This window comes from Dermochelys coriacea, chromosome 27 (genome assembly GCF_009764565.3).
Source record: "Dermochelys coriacea isolate rDerCor1 chromosome 27, rDerCor1.pri.v4, whole genome shotgun sequence".
NCBI lineage: Eukaryota > Metazoa > Chordata > Testudines > Dermochelyidae > Dermochelys > Dermochelys coriacea.
This window is the reverse complement of record NC_050094.1, coordinates 724855-741761: the sequence shown is the minus strand read 5'-3', so window position 1 is coordinate 741761 and position 16907 is coordinate 724855. Positions and strand designations below refer to the sequence as shown.

The 16907-nt window shown below is 49.3% G+C and overlaps 1 protein-coding gene across 4 annotated transcripts in view; it reads left to right on the top strand.

The window, feature by feature from the left end:
* Positions 1–16907, top strand: part of ITGA2B (integrin subunit alpha 2b) — a 76009-nt gene that overhangs the window by 35105 nt on the left and 23997 nt on the right. For 2 of the 4 annotated variants that reach the window (XR_006277226.1, XM_038385753.2), the window contains exons 25-29: positions 12989–13141; positions 14141–14269; positions 14890–15003; positions 15850–15951; positions 16637–16759. Coding sequence is in view for 2 of the 4 variants with exons in the window: in XM_038385753.2 (XP_038241681.1) it covers positions 12989–13141; positions 14141–14269; positions 14890–15003; positions 15850–15951; positions 16637–16759 (621 nt within the window). In the remaining 2 variants the exon portion in view is untranslated. Of the gene's footprint in view, positions 1–12988; positions 13142–14140; positions 14270–14889; positions 15004–15849; positions 15952–16636; positions 16760–16907 lie in introns of those variants that run through there. The other 2 variants (XR_006277227.1, XM_043503299.1) reach the window with 2 other exon arrangements.

Below are 16907 nucleotides of genomic sequence, written 5' to 3'. Positions count from 1 at the left end.
AATCTCCTTCCTTAGAGGTTTTTAAGGTCAGGTTTGACAAAGCCCTGGCTGGGATGATTTAGTTGGTGTTGGATCCTGCTTTGAGCAGGGGGTTGGACTAGAAGACCTCCTGAGGTCCCTTCCAACCCTGATATTCTATGATTCTATGATACTGTGTATATATATATCTTCCTACTGTATTTTCCACTCCATGCATCTGATGAAGTGGGTTTTAGCCCACAAAAGTTTATGCCCAGATAAATTTGTTAGTCTCTAAGGTGCCACAAAGACTCGTCATTGTTTTTGCTGATACAGACTAACACGGCTACCACTCTGAAAGAAAACTTAGTTTGATAGCATCCTGTCTGTCAAGAAATCACTTATCAATAGTTGAGATTGTGAAATCCTCATTTTTTTATTGTTTTGTCATTATGGTCCCCACTTTCCTATTGTTTACCTGTATGGTCTCTGTCTGGTTCTTTAATTGTTTCTGTCTGCTGTATAATTAATTTTGCTAGGGGTAAGTTAATTAGGGTAGTGGGATATAATTGGTCAGAGAATTACATTACAATATGTTAGATATATTTCAGTAAAATGACTGGTTAAGGTATAGAATCATAGAATCATAGAATATCAGGGTTGGAAGGGACCTCAGTTCTACAAACTATTTTACAAACTATTTCCCTATGTTATTTTCTCCACCCCCCACTGTTCCTCAGGCGTTCTTGTCGGCTGCTGGGGGTGGCCCACCTTGATTATCACCGCAGGGTGGTTTCTTCCTCCCCCCCCACCTGCTGGTGGTGGCTCATCTTGAGTGATCACTCTCCTTACAGTGTGTATGATAAAACCCATTGTTTCATGTTCTCTGTGTGTGTATATAAATCTCCCCACTGTATTTTCCACCGAATGCATCCGATGAAGTGAGCTGTAGCTCACGAAAGCTTATGCTCAAATACATTTGTTAGTCTCTAAGGTGCCACAAGTCCTCCTTTTCTTTTTGTGAATACAGACTAACATGGCTGCTACTCTGAAACCTCCCTAGGTAATGCATTCCAGTGTTTCACCACTCTCCTAGTGAAAAAGTTTTTCCTAATATCCAACCTAAACCTCCCCCACTGCAACTTGAAACCATTACTCCTTGTTCTGTCATCTGCTACCACTGAGAACAGTCTAGATCCATCCTCTTTGGAACCCCCTTTCAGGTAGTTGAAAGCAGCTATCAAATCCCCCCTCATTCTTCTCTTCCGCAGACTAAACAATCCCAGTTCCCTCAGCCTCTTCTCATAAGTCATGTGTTCCAGTCCCCTAATCATTTTTGTTGCCCTCCGCTGGACTCATTCCAATTTTTCCACATCCTTCTTGTAGTGTGGGGCCCAAAACTGGACACAGTACTCCAGATGAGGCCTCACCAATGTTGAATAGAGGGGAACGATCATGTCCCTCAATCTGCTGGCAATGCCCCTATTTATACATCCCAAAATGCCATTGGCCTTCTTGGCAACAAGGGCACACTGTTGACTCATATGGAGCTTCTTGTCCACTGTAACCCCTAGGTCCTTTTCTGCAGAACTGCTGCCTAGCCATTCGGTCCCTAGTCTGTAGTGATGCATGGGATTCTTCCGTCCTAAGTGCAGGACTCTGCACTTGTCCTTCTTGAACCTCATCAGATTTCTTTTGGCCCAATCCTCTAATTTGTAAAGGTCCCTCTGTATCCTATCCCTATCCTCCAGCATATTTACCTCGCCTCCCAGTTTAGTGTCATCTGCTAAGGGTGCAATCCACGCCATCCTCCAAATCATTAATGAAGATATTGAACAAAACCGGCCCCAGCACTGATCCTTGGGGCACTCCACTTGATACCGGCTGCCAACTAGACATGGAGCCACTGATCACTACCCGTTGAGCCCGACGATCTAGCCAGCTTTTTATTCTACTTATAGTCCATTCATCCAGCCCATACTTCTTTAACTTGCTGGCAAGAATACTGCGGAAGACTATATCGAAAGCTTTGCTAAAGTCAAGGAACAACACGTCCACTGCTTTCCCCTCATCCACAGAGCCAGTTATCTCGTCATAGAAGACAATTAGATTAGTCAGGCATGACGTGCCCTCGGTGAATCCATGCTGACTGTTCCTGATCACTTTCCTCTCCTCAAAATGCTTCAGAATTAATTCCTTGAGGACCTGCTCCATGATTTTTCCAGGGACTGAGGTGAGGCTGACTGGCCTGTAGTTCCCCGGATCCTCCTTCTTCCCTTTTTAAATGATGGGCACTACATTAGCCTTTTTCCAGTTGTCCGGGACCTCCCCCAATGGCCATGAGTTTTCAAAGATAATGACCAATGGCTCTGCAATCACATCCGCCAACTCCTTGAGCACTCTCGGATGCAGCACATCCGGCCCCATGGACTTGTGCTCATCCAGTTTTTCTAAATAGTCCTGAATCACTTCTTTCTCCACAGAGGGCTGGTCACCTCCTCCCCATGCTGTGCTGCCCAGTGCAGTAGTCTGGGAGCTGATCTTGTTCGTGAAGACAGAGGCAAAAAAAGCATTGAGTACATTAGCTTTTTCCACATCCTCAGTCACTAGGTTGCCTCCCTCATTCAATAAGGGGCCCACACTTTCCTTGACCTTCTTCTTTAAGTGTCTTTAATTGAATTGTCTTGTTAGAACTGACCCTCCCCACCCCAGTTGATATGGCAACTCCCATCTTTTCATGTACTGTGTATACATATCTTCCTACTGTATTTTCCACTCCATGCATCTGATGAAGTGGGTTTTAGCCCACGAAAGTTTATGCCCAAATAAATTTGTTAATCTCTAAGGCGCCACAAGCACTCCTCATTGTTTTTAAGTTTTCTTTAACCATTTTAAGATCTGTTTCTTTATCTGGTGATAGTGGGGGCCATTAGGACAGGGTCTCCTTCTTAACAGCCTGATATTACATTGTTTTAATGTAATTTAGATGGAATGTGAGGATGTGACTTCCTGCTTCTCAGCTAATGGCTGCTGCTTGGCTGCTCTTTTAATCTGGCTGCAGACAAAGGCCTTAGTCTTTAGGTCTTACAATACAGCTGCAGACAAAGGCCTGATCCTTACAGTCCCCTTCTTAATGACGCTTTTACCAAATCCGTCATTACTATTCCAGGAGACCAATACTCAGACCTGCTAAGCTTGGGCTTGCCTCCTGGGTATAACCATCCGATCTTAAACCGAATTTTGCACCCCTTGATAATCTGTATATTATTCCCTGATAACAAGAAACTTCTACGCTTAAACTCTGTACCGTTCCCTTTTTTTAATCATCATCTTAATAACATTTTTAACAAGGGCCGTATTTGACTTTGTATGCCAGCTTCCTGTAATCTTCGAACAGTTCTCTTCATCCAGCAAGCCAAAGCTACTATGCTCACTAATAAAGCCAATTGAATTCCAGTGATAACCACAATGGGGTGAAGCATGATATTTCGCACCCCAGTTGCAGAAGGCAACCACCCTAATAGTGTTTCCCACCAAGAGTGATGTCCTGCATCTGCAATAGTTTTCAGCACTTGGCTGATATTTGTATTATTATGTTGTACTTTAATACGTATTTGTTCTCCTGTCTGTGCAATATATTGTAAATGTGAATATTACAGGATGGACCAACAATTTTCTTATCATGGTCATATTCATGCCTAAAATTACAGGCATTACATTATCATGCAACTGTAGTTTAAACTTCAAGTAGTTTACAGGCCATACAGGTACATAATATTCAAAATCACAACTTATAATTTTCCTAATGTTGCAAAAACATCTATTAACTAAGTAAGTCATAAAATACAGTTCATTATCATCTACTACTAAAATAGGATAATGACTTCTAACACAAACACATCCCTTTCCCGCATACACAACAGCTGACTTTTGTTCAGTGAGTATATCAAACATACATCTTTTGGTTCCTTTGTCTTTTACATAAAAACATTCATCTCTTTCTTGTAAATTTTGATCCTCACACACTTATCCCAAATTTTCATGGGCCATACGCTGAAACGGATCAGTGATTTTCCATTGTTGGTTTTCTTTATATGCCCAGGAATGATGATCAGCGGAATACATAACCAAATTTTCCATTAGCTGGATTCCCACAGGTACCACCGGATATATATCAATAGTCAGGCTGCGGAGTACAGTTACAACATACGCCCATAGGACCATTTGATTTTTATTCAATGTAAAGTTTACCAATTTCCACCATGCCATTAATTGCTTTTCCCCTTCTGTAACATTTTCCCACAACAACTTTATTTCCAAAGGCAAATTTTCTTGCATGCTTTCCCGAATTATTTGAATAACTAACTGCTGACTCATTTCCAGAGCCTGTGTACAGGCGAATGCTAGGGCCACATTTTCTTGTATTGTATCCATAGTCCCTGCTAAAAGTAACAGATCCTTTTCCCCTTGCTGTTGGCACACTGCCAGTATTTTAGAAAATAATTGCTGTCCTATTCCTAATTCTGACAAGGATACACTGATGGGCTTTCCCAATTCTTGTATTTCAGCTGTAACATAACTTAATTTCAGGTTTCAGAGTAGCAGCCGTGTTAGTCTGTATTCGCAAAAAGAAAAGGAGTACTTGTGGCACCTTAGAGACTAACAAATTTATTAGAGCATAAGCTTTCGTGAGCTACAGCTCACTTCATTGGATCCGATGAAGTGAGCTGTAGCTCACGAAAGCTTATGCTCTAATAAATTTGTTAGTCTCTAAGGTGCCACAAGTACTCCTTTTCTTTTTGCATAACTTAATTTGTTTGCCAATATTGCTATGTTAGTAGCATCCAGTACTCCAACTCCTAATCCAGTTCCACCCAAAGCAGTTTTCAATACATCCCTTGTGGTTCTTTTTTTTATGGATTTTTCAATATAGCATAATTTTAACCATGCTGCCCACCCCTTATGGAGAGTTTGCACATATGGGATGCATTGAGGTACGACCTTGGATACATTCAACCCAGTGAGGTCCAGATCAGTTTGTTTTAGAGATCATATTAGTATTACAATAACTTGTTCCCAATTTTACCACATGTGGTCCATTCAGGGGTGTCTTCTTGATTTTTGTACATCAGTTTCGGTGGCAATTACTTCAAAGTTTAATTCTACCCAGATATTTTGCAACATATGTTCATCTAGTTGGGCAAGGATATTATGAAAATTTGTCAGACACTGATATTGTAGTTGAACTTTAGGCTGTTTTTTAATATATTCACTGCCTGGGTTTCTTTGATCCATTCTGGGGGCCCCAGTTCCCCTATGTCCCGGATATCCACCTGCCAAGGTGCGTTAGTGCAGTTTCCTGATACTTGCAATTGTTGCCCTGAGGGAATAGTCAGTGTGCTGGGCCTTGATTCCCAGACTTGAAGTAGGTGAGGCTTGTTGAACCCCACTAACATCCTAATGTCAATGTCCCTGCCTGGCTGCCAAGCAAACCCCATGACCTTCAGTATTCCACATGTTGGGGTGAATACAGGACCCTAAAAGGACTGACCCCTCTTTGTTTCCGTACTAGCTTAAGGCAATCAATATTATGTATTGTGGCTTTATGACCTGTACAATTTCCCATGATAGTGTTAGAGTATCCAGTCATCAGAGACAACCTAGATTTGGATGGGGCTCCTGGTGATAGCCTGCCGGCCGTTACATTATCATAATGGGCAAACCCCTTTTCCCAACATAAACAACAGCTCGTGTGATTGAATACTAATGGATTAATCCAACATTGTACCATCATCCAGAAATCATTTTTCCATACATTTACTACATGGATGTTGATGGGCCAGCGAATAGGGTTGGCTACCAGACAAACAACATTTAACATGAAACACACACACACACACACACAGTTGCGACAGAAGCTTCTTTATTATGGTGCCTGGGTTAGTTGTGGTCTTCTGGGGTGCCAGCCTTCTTTTTTGGAATTCTGAAAGACAAAATAGACATTTTTCTAACCCCCTCCCCTCCCCTTAGTGGGGTAACAATTAGAGGTTACTGCTTGGAATCCCCCCTTTCCATGGTTTAAGCAGTGAAGAATGGAACCATTTTTACTTTGGCTTGTTTTGCCTTTTTGACCAGATTTCTACCTGGTACACTGTTGGGCTAGCCTTCTCCACAGTGTTCACTGGGGCTGCCCATTTCATACCCGAAGAATGAGCTTGTTCTGCACATATTCGATACAGCACCTAGTCTCCAACCTCCCACTCAACAGGCCTTTTTACCCAGCCCAGCCTTTTATCCATCTTTTTTATATTAAGGCCCAATTGTTCTGCCTTAAGGCCCAATTTTCTTGTGGGTTTCTGTTAGTGCCTCTCAAAGGGACTGGATCCATTGGTCATTTAGCACTTTGGGTTGCCATCCATCTGGAATATCTACATCTAGCCACCATTGTTGGGGTGTTCTCATGTCCCTTCCTGTCATTGCTACAAAGGAGTATAACCGTGACTTGCTGGGACTGACCTTAGGGCCATTAGAATCATAGGCAGTTTTTTATCTCAATTTTTTTCATTTTCTTTTACCATTTTTCTTAAAGCATCCTTTAGAGTGTGGTTAGTTCATTCCACTTGTCCTGAGGATTGGGGGTGGCCCGCAATATGGAACCTTTGCTTAATGCCTAATGAGAAAAGGAGTACTTGTGGCACCTTAGAGACTAACAAATTTATTTGAGCATAAGCTTTCGTGAGCTACAGCTCACTTCATCGGATGCATTCAGTGGATGCATTCAGTAGATGCATCCGATGAAGTGAGCTGTAGCTCACGAAAGCTTATGCTCTAATAAATTTGTTAGTCTCTAAGGTGCCACAAGTACTCCTTTTCTTTTTGCGAATACAGACTAACACGGCTGCTACTCTGAAACCTGTCTTAATGCCTAATAATTTACATATTTTCTGCATGGTTTCCCCAATGAAGCATAGCCCTTGGTCTGAATCGATTTCCTTGGGCAGCCCCCACCGGCTAAGCACTACATTAAACAATTGCCGGGGTGTAGTCAAAGCTATGTTAGTCTTTGCTGGGATGGCCTGTATCCATTTTGTAAAGGGATCTACAATCACCAATCAATACTTATTGTTTTTTGGGGTAACCGGTAGAGGTCTATCTGTAACCGGCCCCAGGGACCCTCAATCCTTTGGTGAGCAATGGGACCCTCTTGTACCTGTGGATCTTCTTTGACCATAGCACATTGCAAACAATTATTACACCGTTGCTTTATATCTTTCTTTAGGATGGGCCACCATCCTGTGGCTTTGACCTTTTCCAAAGTTTTGTTTACCCCAAAATGCCCTTGCTCATGCACATATTGAATCAATTCAGTCCTAACTTTCTTAGGTACTAGCCATCTTTTAGGCTGTTTCCCAAGGTCTGAGTCATGCTTCGTGACCCACACTACCCCTTGTGGGTCTTTTTGTACATGCCATTTTCCTCTGATTGTTTCTTGCTTCAGTAATTGTTTAATTTCTTCATCCCCTTCTTGCAGGGTTTGCAAATCCCAACGTCTCCGGACTTGTCACCTGTTTTCATGTTCTGGTTACTATACTGATTACCTCCTCTTCCTTGCTTTGTGTTAACAGGGCCCCTTGTTTGGCTAATACATCTGCCCTGTTATTCCAAAGTCCTTCCTCACTCCCTGGTCTCTGATGTGCTTTCACAGGTGTTACATAAGTGTCCCCCCTTCTGCCCTTTATTAAAGCCGCCAGTTGCTCCCACTACTGTGCATGAGCTACTGGCTTTCCGTCTCCCGGGCACATACCCCTCGCGGCCCAGATGAGCAGCCACCCCACTATGGCTCTGCACACCCAGTCCAAATAGCTAAATATTGCCAGGGGGGCTTCCTGACCCTAATGCATCCGATGAAGTGAGCTGTAGCTCACGAAAGCTTATGCTCTAATAAATTTGTTAGTCTCTAAGGTGCCACAAGTCCTCCTTTTCTTTTTGATCCTCCTCCTGTAACCCCTTCAGTACCACCTTCACTTCTGCAGCTTGTGTGGCTTTACTGGTGCCTTTAGTTCCTGGTTGGTATTTACCTTTACAGCTCCACATCCTCTCTTAGCTCTCCCAGCACTAAAATAGCTCGACCCAGCCACGAACCAGATTTGTGCATTTTTCTCCTCAGCGTTCTTTAGGGTGAGTCCTGATTTCACTGGCCCCTCCACCTTGTTATACTCTGGCAGGGGACGCTCATGCTCTTGTCTTTGCATTACAAGGCCACATGGTGCAGGGGATAGCATCTTTCCCCTTTCTACAGTTATCCCTCGATTTACAAGGGCCAGCATCCATTGTGCCAATTTAGGATTAGATACTGCCCTTCCTGCGCCTTTCCTGATATTATGTATTTCAATGGGGAATGTATTGTTTGTACTATGACTTTGGATCCTCCAATTATATATTCCCAATGTTGCAAGGCCCACATTAAGGCCAAGCTTAAGCGTTTTACACCCATAAGCCACAAGTTGTAACTTCCCCAAGCTTTGTTTCTGTAACAGAGCTGGTTCCAGCGCGATATCAGTACTAGCCAATTGCAGGATAAATGGTTCTCCCACCTTTGGGTATCCTAGGGCTGGGGCCTGGACCAGGGCCTGTTTCAGGGTCAGCAATGCCTCTGTGTGATCAGGCCCCCACTCCCACTGCTGCCCTTTCTTTAGGAGAAAATACAGTGGGTGATTCTTGTCCGGTGTGACAAAGTTCCTCCTCTACCTTGGTGGGTCTTGCGCTTATTGGCGGATTTGCTCGCCTTGGCAGCCCTCAGCTTGGCCGTTTTTCTGAACCCACAGTCCAGTTTGATGACTCCTGCGTCTGACCAGGAGTTGGGAGGTTTGGGGGGAACCCGGGCCTGCCCTCTACTCCGGGTTCCAGCCCACGGCCCTGTGGAATGCAGCTGTCTAGAGAGCCTCCTGCAACAGCTGTGTGACAGCTACAACTCCCTGGGCTACTTCCCCCTGGCCTCCTCCTAACACCTTCTTTATTCTCACCACAGGACCTTCCTCCTGGTGTCTGATGATGCTTGTACACCTCAGTCCTCCAACAGTCCACGTTCTCACCCTCAGCTTCTAGTGCCTCTTGCTCCCAACTCCTCATACACGCACCACAAACTGAAGTGAGCTCCTTTTTAAACCCAGGTGCCCTGATTAGCCTGCCTTAATTGATGCTAGCAGCTTCTTGATTGGCTGCAGGTGTTCTAATCATCTAGTCTAGTCTGTCTTAATTGTCTCCAGAAGGTTCCTGATTGTTCTGGAACCTTCCCTGTTACCCTACCCAGGGAAAAGGGACCTACTTAACCTGGGGCTAATATGTCTGCCTTCTATTACTCTCCTGTAGCCATCTGGCCCGACCCTGTCACACTGCATACATTTCAATGAAATCCCTCGAGAAGTTCAGGGTTCCCAAAATGGCTCTTAAGGATGCCACATCAGTAGGGGCCGGAAGTTTTCCAATCAGTTTCACCCATTGTGCATCTTCCGGGTTCATTCTTCCTTTCCCCATATGACCCTTCAATATTTTACCTCTTGCTGTACCAGGTGGGCCTTGGCTCTGCTAACTTTCAATCCAGTATCCTGAATGATTTGTAACACATTCTCAGTGATTCTACCAACCTCCTTCCTATCGTCCCCTTGCACCAATATATCATCAACATAGGAAATTACTCTCTTTTGGTCTTCAGGTGTCAATTTTCCCCACCTCTTGACCACATGGGAGTGACAAATTGTGGGGCATTATGAAAACCCTGTGGGACCCTTGTAAAACAGAACTGTTGTCCCCTGTAAGTGAAGCCAAATTTGTACCAGGACTCGGGGTGCAAGGGGATGGCAGAGAAGGCATTTGCTAAGTCTGTTACTGAGACCCGCTGTACTCCTGCTACTGCAGCAACTTCTTCTTGGTACTTGGCCACTCCCGGGGCAGTGGGGAGTTACTGCATTTAATGCTCTAAAACCCACTGTCATTCTCCAGGTCTTCCCATCCCCTTTCAGTACAGGCCCTATCGGGACATTATTAGGACTAGCCATTTGCACAATAACACCCTGTTCTAACAAGCTTTTAATGGTAGAATTTATTCCTTCCTCTGCTTCTAAAGGATGCTTTTACTGGTGCTGTGGAGGGGGGGCGGGTCAGTTCCCCGGATTAAAACCTCTGCATCAATTTTTCCACATTCTAATTTATTTTTGGCCTATACCCTGGGAAACTTTTCCACCCATGGGTCTCCTTCTTCTGCTTGCCCACCTTCTGGGGCCTTTATGGCCGCACACCTATGTATAGCATTAATGAAGGGGGTGGATGTTTCTGCTGGCTCTTCACTATTTGCCGATAGGAATCCGTTGGCTAAATCCACAATAAGCCCCCCCACCATTAAAGTAAGGCATCCCCAATATTCCATCCTCCTTACCCACATCTCCAATTTGATCCTGCTTCTGAATAGAATAATCTACCCATGATTCCCAATTTCCTACACCGGTCAGGATCAGTCTCGTGATAAAAGCTTCCACTGTCTCCCCTGTGTATGATACTAGTTGTGCTGAATTTTTTGTTCCCACAGCGTCCTTGGGAAGCCACTGCTCTCCAAGCACACATACTGAAGCACCAGTGTCAGTTAACATAGTGGGGCGTGTTTGTTTCCCTAATCTCCCCATTATTACCCCTACAATGGGATGCCCCCATTTGTCATAATGTAGTTGGGCTACTACTTCAGGGGGAGTCCAGGGAGACAGGCAACCCTATTGGGTTGATTCAGGTGGTTCCGAATCCGTTAGGGGAGTTACCAGAGCCCCGTTAGCCAATTCCTCTTGCCTCTTTCATTGAGCAGCCCTCTGCAGTAACTCACTTGTGGGTTCCCCATTCCATTCCTCTTTTGGTTCTCTTGCCATCATGAGTTTTCTCCATACTACCATTCTTAATCCCTCCTCACCTCCTTTGCTTTGCATCTGGTATCCACATCCATTTCCCCTTCTTGTTCTTCTGTTGCCTGGAACTCCTCCCCATCCTCTTCCTCCAGCACAGTGGTTCCCAAACTGGGGTTCGTGAAATGTTACAGGGGGTTCTCAGGGAAAAAAATCCCTAATGGCGGACAGAGCTGTCCCTAGGAACCCCGGGCAGCCCGGGGCCAGCAGCCCGGAGCCCCTGGACTTCCAAGAGCTAAGCGGATCAAAGCTAGCATATCTATCACAGTGAGGAGATTTAAACTTTAAGACTCCTTATAAGAAATGGAAAAGGAGGTGGATACTTTTTGTTGTTTTTAAAATTAAATAGGCAGCTAGTATTGTTTTTAAAATTATTATGAAGAACAAGTTTAAGCTTTGTTTGTTTGCCTGGACTGCTCAAGACCTGAATGCTTGTGTAGGAGGAGCTCTTTGAGTTGGCTTCTTAAATATCTTCCTGCTGTTTCACATCTGATACTCCTTGATGAAACCTAGGAGCCTTGTCTTATAACAAGCTTATTCAACCTGATACAAGCTATGAAAGTGAGATCTTGGAAGAATGTTCCTGTTTTCATAATGTAATAAAAATACTGCCATGATAAATAATAATTAATAGTGTGTAATAAGCATGTCATAAAAAATTATATTTTCAAGATCACTGCTTTCATAATTTATACTCAGGTAAAGGAGAAAATCCCTGGAAATACTCATTTTTAGGAGGGGGTTTGCGAGACTTGACATTTTATTGAATGGGGTTCACAGGTTGTTAAAGTTTGGGAACCACTGCTCTAGCATACCATTGTGCATTGGGCCCTTCTGTCCCCAGATTCCCTTAGTCAAATGCGGGCCATTGTTGGCAAAAGTTACTGCCTGGACCGGTTCTATTTTCCTGTCCTTATTTCCTTTTCCCACTTGTCCCAGTGTGGTCTCGAAAAATTACAGCTGCTCGAGAAATGTCCTATTTGAACTCGGGGTATCCCCTAGCTGGATCTATGGGTCCTAAAATTACTTTCATTTTTGAATTCAAACTGTCTAACACTGCAGCCTTAAAACCTTACACATTGTAACTGGGGGGAATCCCAATTTCCGTTGGCATAATCCCGGCAGCCAAGGCCAGTATCTACTTTTTAGTAAGATACAGTTCTGGGGACCCTGTTCTGTTGCATAGAACAACCTCCCCAGTTGCTGGGCCGACATCACTACCATCATTATTTCCTTCGCCCAGTCCCACACACGGGCAGCAGCATTGTCTGCAAATAACCGTATTACTGCCCAGTCAGAAGCATTAGTACAGGCCTGGGCTAAAACTTTAAACTTTGGCTATTTTGCAGCGTAGACGCCCCCTAAATCTGGAGGGAACCAAGGCTGTTAGAGAACCAGGAGGCAACCCCGCAACTCCTGTCTCCCCCCTTCCTCCCGCTGCAGGGCTGCACCTGGGGGAACCTCATCCACAGCCCATACACGGTGCACACACACTACATGCGGACACTACACATGCTGCACGTGGACACACACTACACATGCTGCATGTGGACACTACACACATTGCACGTGGACACACTGCATGTGCTGCACGCAGACACACACTACACGCGGACACTACACACCCTGTATGTGGACACTACATGCGCTGCACATGGACACACACTATACACGCTGCACACGGACACACACTATACACGCTGCACACGGACACATGCACACGCCACACACACACATACACTGCATGCGCACACACACTGACTTAGAGACACACAGACACTGCACACGCACATTCTGCACATGCACACACACACACACACACTGACTACAGACACGCTCACTATGGTCATATGGACACCCTCTCTCCGAAACGCTCCCCCTCAGCCCTGCCCATTCGTAGCTGTGTGCGCTCCCAGGCATGCATCGTGCAGAGCTGAGCAAACAGGTGTCTTTGTGCAGATTTGCACAAAGGGCTGCGACACACTGAAACGCCACCAGCCCAGCCTGGCCAAGGCCTCCCGATGCTCCCTCCAGCGCGGCGCCCCCTCCCCCGCCCAGCATTACTCCTCTCTCCTTCCCTCCCCAAGCTGCACAACCAGGGCCCTGGCACCGTGAGTCGGGCGGAGCTGTGGGTGGAGTTCCCGAGCCACTTCCAGGACGACTTCTTGCTGTACATGACGGAGCTCACCACGGAGGGGAGGATCAACTGCTCCAGCCCCACGGGGCTCAACCCTCTGGGGGTAGGAGTGGGGATCTGCTGCACAGATGTGGGGGGAAGGCTACTCCTGGGCCGTGGGCACCTGGCTCTGCCCACTAGCAGAAAGGCCCCTTGTCGCCATCCCAGCTCTGCTGCCAGGCACCTGTCCCTCCAAGCCAGAGTGGACGGGAGCTAGGGGCAGCGCAGGTTGCATGGGGCCCAAAGGAAGGGGGTGACAGGTGAGATGGAGCATGTGGCCGAAGTGCACCTGGCAGGCTCTGATGTGGGATCTTCCCAGGTGCCGGCAGGCAAAGCGGCTCCAGTCCCGCCGTTCCAGCCAGCTGCCAGCCTGTGGGGTTGTGCAGTCCACGTGCAGGGAGCAGAGCTGGCCGGGCCCCACCAAGTCGCAGGGTGGGAGCCCGAAGTGGACCCTGTCGGAGGTTTCCAAGGAAGCAGAGTTTAGCTGGAAAATGCGGATTTGTTGAAGGCCATGTTTCCATGGGAATCAGTCGGGTTCCCGGTGGGTTGGTCAGGAGTCCAGGCATGCTAGGTCTGCAGCTCCAGGGCAGCCCTGGCACATGGACTCACCCTGGAAAGGGGGAGCCCTGGGGTCCCCAGCCCTGGGGCAGTCCGCGTGGCAGCTGCTGACAGAAATAGATGGTCATGAGTCTTGTCACTTTCGCTGCTTCTCACCACTGAACAGCAGCTGTGAAACTGATCCTTTCCCGTCAGTTTCAGTCGCGGGCTAAAGGACCCTGGGAGCAGAGTCTGGCCTGGAAACCCAGGGTTTGTGTTTTCTAAGCAAACTCGTTTGCAATTTCCAGTTTTAAGGAAATTTCCAAACATCAAAACTCCCCAAGAACAGGTTCCACTGGGCAGCGTCTGGGGCCTCTGCTCAGGCTGCTGGGGGTGCTGAGCTGGTGTGGAGGGGCTGAGGGGGATCGAGAAATCCTGGAGCTGGTTTGGCACGGAGGCTGGTCCATAGGGCCCATCCCCGCAGCACTGGGATGTGGAGATGAGGCCCTGTCCCCTCTCGTTCCAGCTGGAGGGCCAGAAACCAAGAGCCTCCCCTGGCCACAACATGAGCTACCAGCTGGTCCACAGGCGGGAGCGACGGGAAGTAGACAAGGCCGAGGCAGGCCCAGCCACTCTCAGGGAGCCCACCCTGGTGGTAAGGAGAAGGGGGGGGTTTCTGCCAGGAGACCCTGCCCCAGCGGGTGCTGGCCAGGCCCAGCACTGTGCAGAGACAATCTGGGGGAGCAGGGAGCCCCTGGTGAGGGGAAGGCAGTGCCCCCAGGGGTGTGGCTTCCTGAACTTTAGCCTCCCTGTCATACACACAAGGTGGCTGCAAAGGGGGGTGGTGAGGGAGCCCCCCACTGTGGGGGCTGTAGGTCAGATCGCAGTTTGAGGCCTGCAGCCAGAGCATGGCTGGGAGACCAGGAAGACACTGTGGGCGAGATGGACTGTGCTGTCAGGGGAGACAGCTCTGTGTCTACTCCCCCAGCAGCCACACACCCCAAGCCCAGCTCCAACGCTGGGCTGGCATCTTCCCTCCCTCCTGCCCTGCCCCCCACCTGCTTCGGAGCTGGGTGCCCAGGGTGGGACCTCCCTGGGAGGAGCATGAAGACCCAGGTGAGGACAAATTAACTCCACCCCCAGGCTCTGGATCCAAACCCTGCAGCTGGCCGGCGCCACGGGTGTCATAGGGGGCAGGGGGTGGGGGGGCCCAGGGGGCAGAGGGCCCAGGGGGTGGGGGCCAGGGGTCAGGGCTGATTCACTGTCTTGTGGCAGAACTGCAGCAGCCAGCCCTGTGCGGCCGTGCTGTGCAAGATGGAGATGCTGGAGAGGGACCAGCGGGCCATGGTGACTGTCCACTCTGTCCTGTGGATGCAGAGCGTCAGGAAGGTGGGGATGTGGACTTATTCCAGCTACTCGCCCGTTCGCTGACATGACAGGTTTTGTTGACCCTGGTGCAGATTTGACCAGTCCAAGGTGAAAGTCCCTTGGAAACCTGCCGGTATTGCCAGGTCCACGCCTCCGGCAGGGAGCTCTCCAAACCCCAGAGCACTGGCTGATGCCCAGCCTCACAGGGCTGGCAGCATGAGCCCCACCCTGGGAGTGCAGCACCCTGAGCGAGCTCTTGGATGTCGTAGGGCCAGACGTGCTGCACACACCTGCTTTGTCAGGCACCCTGGGGCGGAGGCTGGAAGCTCGGGGTCACCAAGCAGTGACAGCCTGGATTTTCAGGAGCACTAGTGCCCGTCGTTCGAACTGCTGGGGCCTGAAAGGCCCAGGGACCAGGTTTGGGAGACTGGTCCAAGCTCGCACAGTGAGTCCGTCGCTGAGCTGGGGATAGAATCCAGGAGTCCGGGCTCCCTGCAGGGCAGGACCGAGTCCCCTGGAGCTTGGAGACGCACCTTCAGCTCCCTTTGGATGGGCAGAGGCCCAGCTGCCCTGCTTCCCTTGGGATCTCACGGCCCACAGAAGAGCAGAGGGCAGTGGGTCCCGGCCCGGGGGCGGTGGAGTCCAGCCTGTCGTCATGTCCCCTTCATGCCCCTGCTCCGGGATCAGCCCCTCCCAGATGCTGCCTGCTGGGCCCAGCCCCGCCAGTGCCCAAAGAGCCCATGCAGGGCATTCAGCCCCTCGTAGGCACGGCCAGTCACTGCGGGCCTGGGCATGTCCCCAGCAGGACAGCCCTGCCAGTGAGCGCTGGGCCACTCCTGCTGCCCCCCGGGGCTCTCTCTCGTACAGCGGCCCTATGACCAGTTCATCATCCAGTCGCAGGCCTGGTTCAACGTCTCCGCCATGCCCTATCGCATCCAGCCCGAAGTGCTGCCCAGCGGACACGCCACGGTACGTCCTTGGGCGGGGGGCTGCAAGGGGGAGGGGCCACGGCCAGTGGGAGGGGCCACCGGTGGCCCCCTTGCTCTGTGCTGGAGGCTGGGCTGGCTGAGCACTGGGCTGGTTCTGTTAGTCCTGCAGCACCCTGCTGATGCCCCCAGGCCCTGTCCCCCCAGATACCGATTGCCATGGGGCCCCAGGCTCAGGACCTGGCTCCTGCCAGTAAGAGACTGAAGCCGGCACTGAGCGCCACACACCCTGGAGCTTGGCCAGGGTGCACTCTTCTGCCTAGGGCTGGGGGGGGAGAGTGGCTGTGGCGGGGCGCTCCTGTGGGTGAGGAGAGCTGAGCCAAGTGGACTCAGGGCACGGTGCCCTGGCAGAGCGGGCAGCCAGTGCCTTCGACTGGCCCCAGGACACATTGATGGGGCACAGAGGGTGTGGGTGAGAGCACCCAATCCCACACTGGCTGCAGCTCCCTGGGCCAGAGGGCAGCACCGTGGGGCGCCTGATACCAGACCATGCATGAGGTCTGAGATGGGGACAAGCCCGTTGTCAGGGTAATCGTGGTCATTTGGGCTGGTGGGGCGTCCCCCTTGCAGCTCCCACCCTGAGGTGAGGGGTCAGCCCTTTCCCCAGGCTCCTCCTGGGGCCTCTCTTCCCCCCTTGGCGGAGCACTGACCTGGCTGTCCCTCCCCAGGCCCAAACGGAGGTGGTGCGGGTGAGCCCCGATGCTGAGAAGGAGATCCCCACCTGGTGGGTGGTGCTGGCTGTGCTGGCCGGGCTCCTGCTCCTGGCCCTCTTCATCTGCGCCCTGTGGAAGGTGAGGCTGCCAGAACAGAGCCATTCCCGGGCAGATTAGCCCAGTCAGGGCTAGGGGCTCCTGGCATCAGGATCCCCACACAGGCAGAGCAGGGGCAAACCTGAGCCTGAGGATAACCAAGGAGTCCATAGTCGGGTTCCAGGCCAGG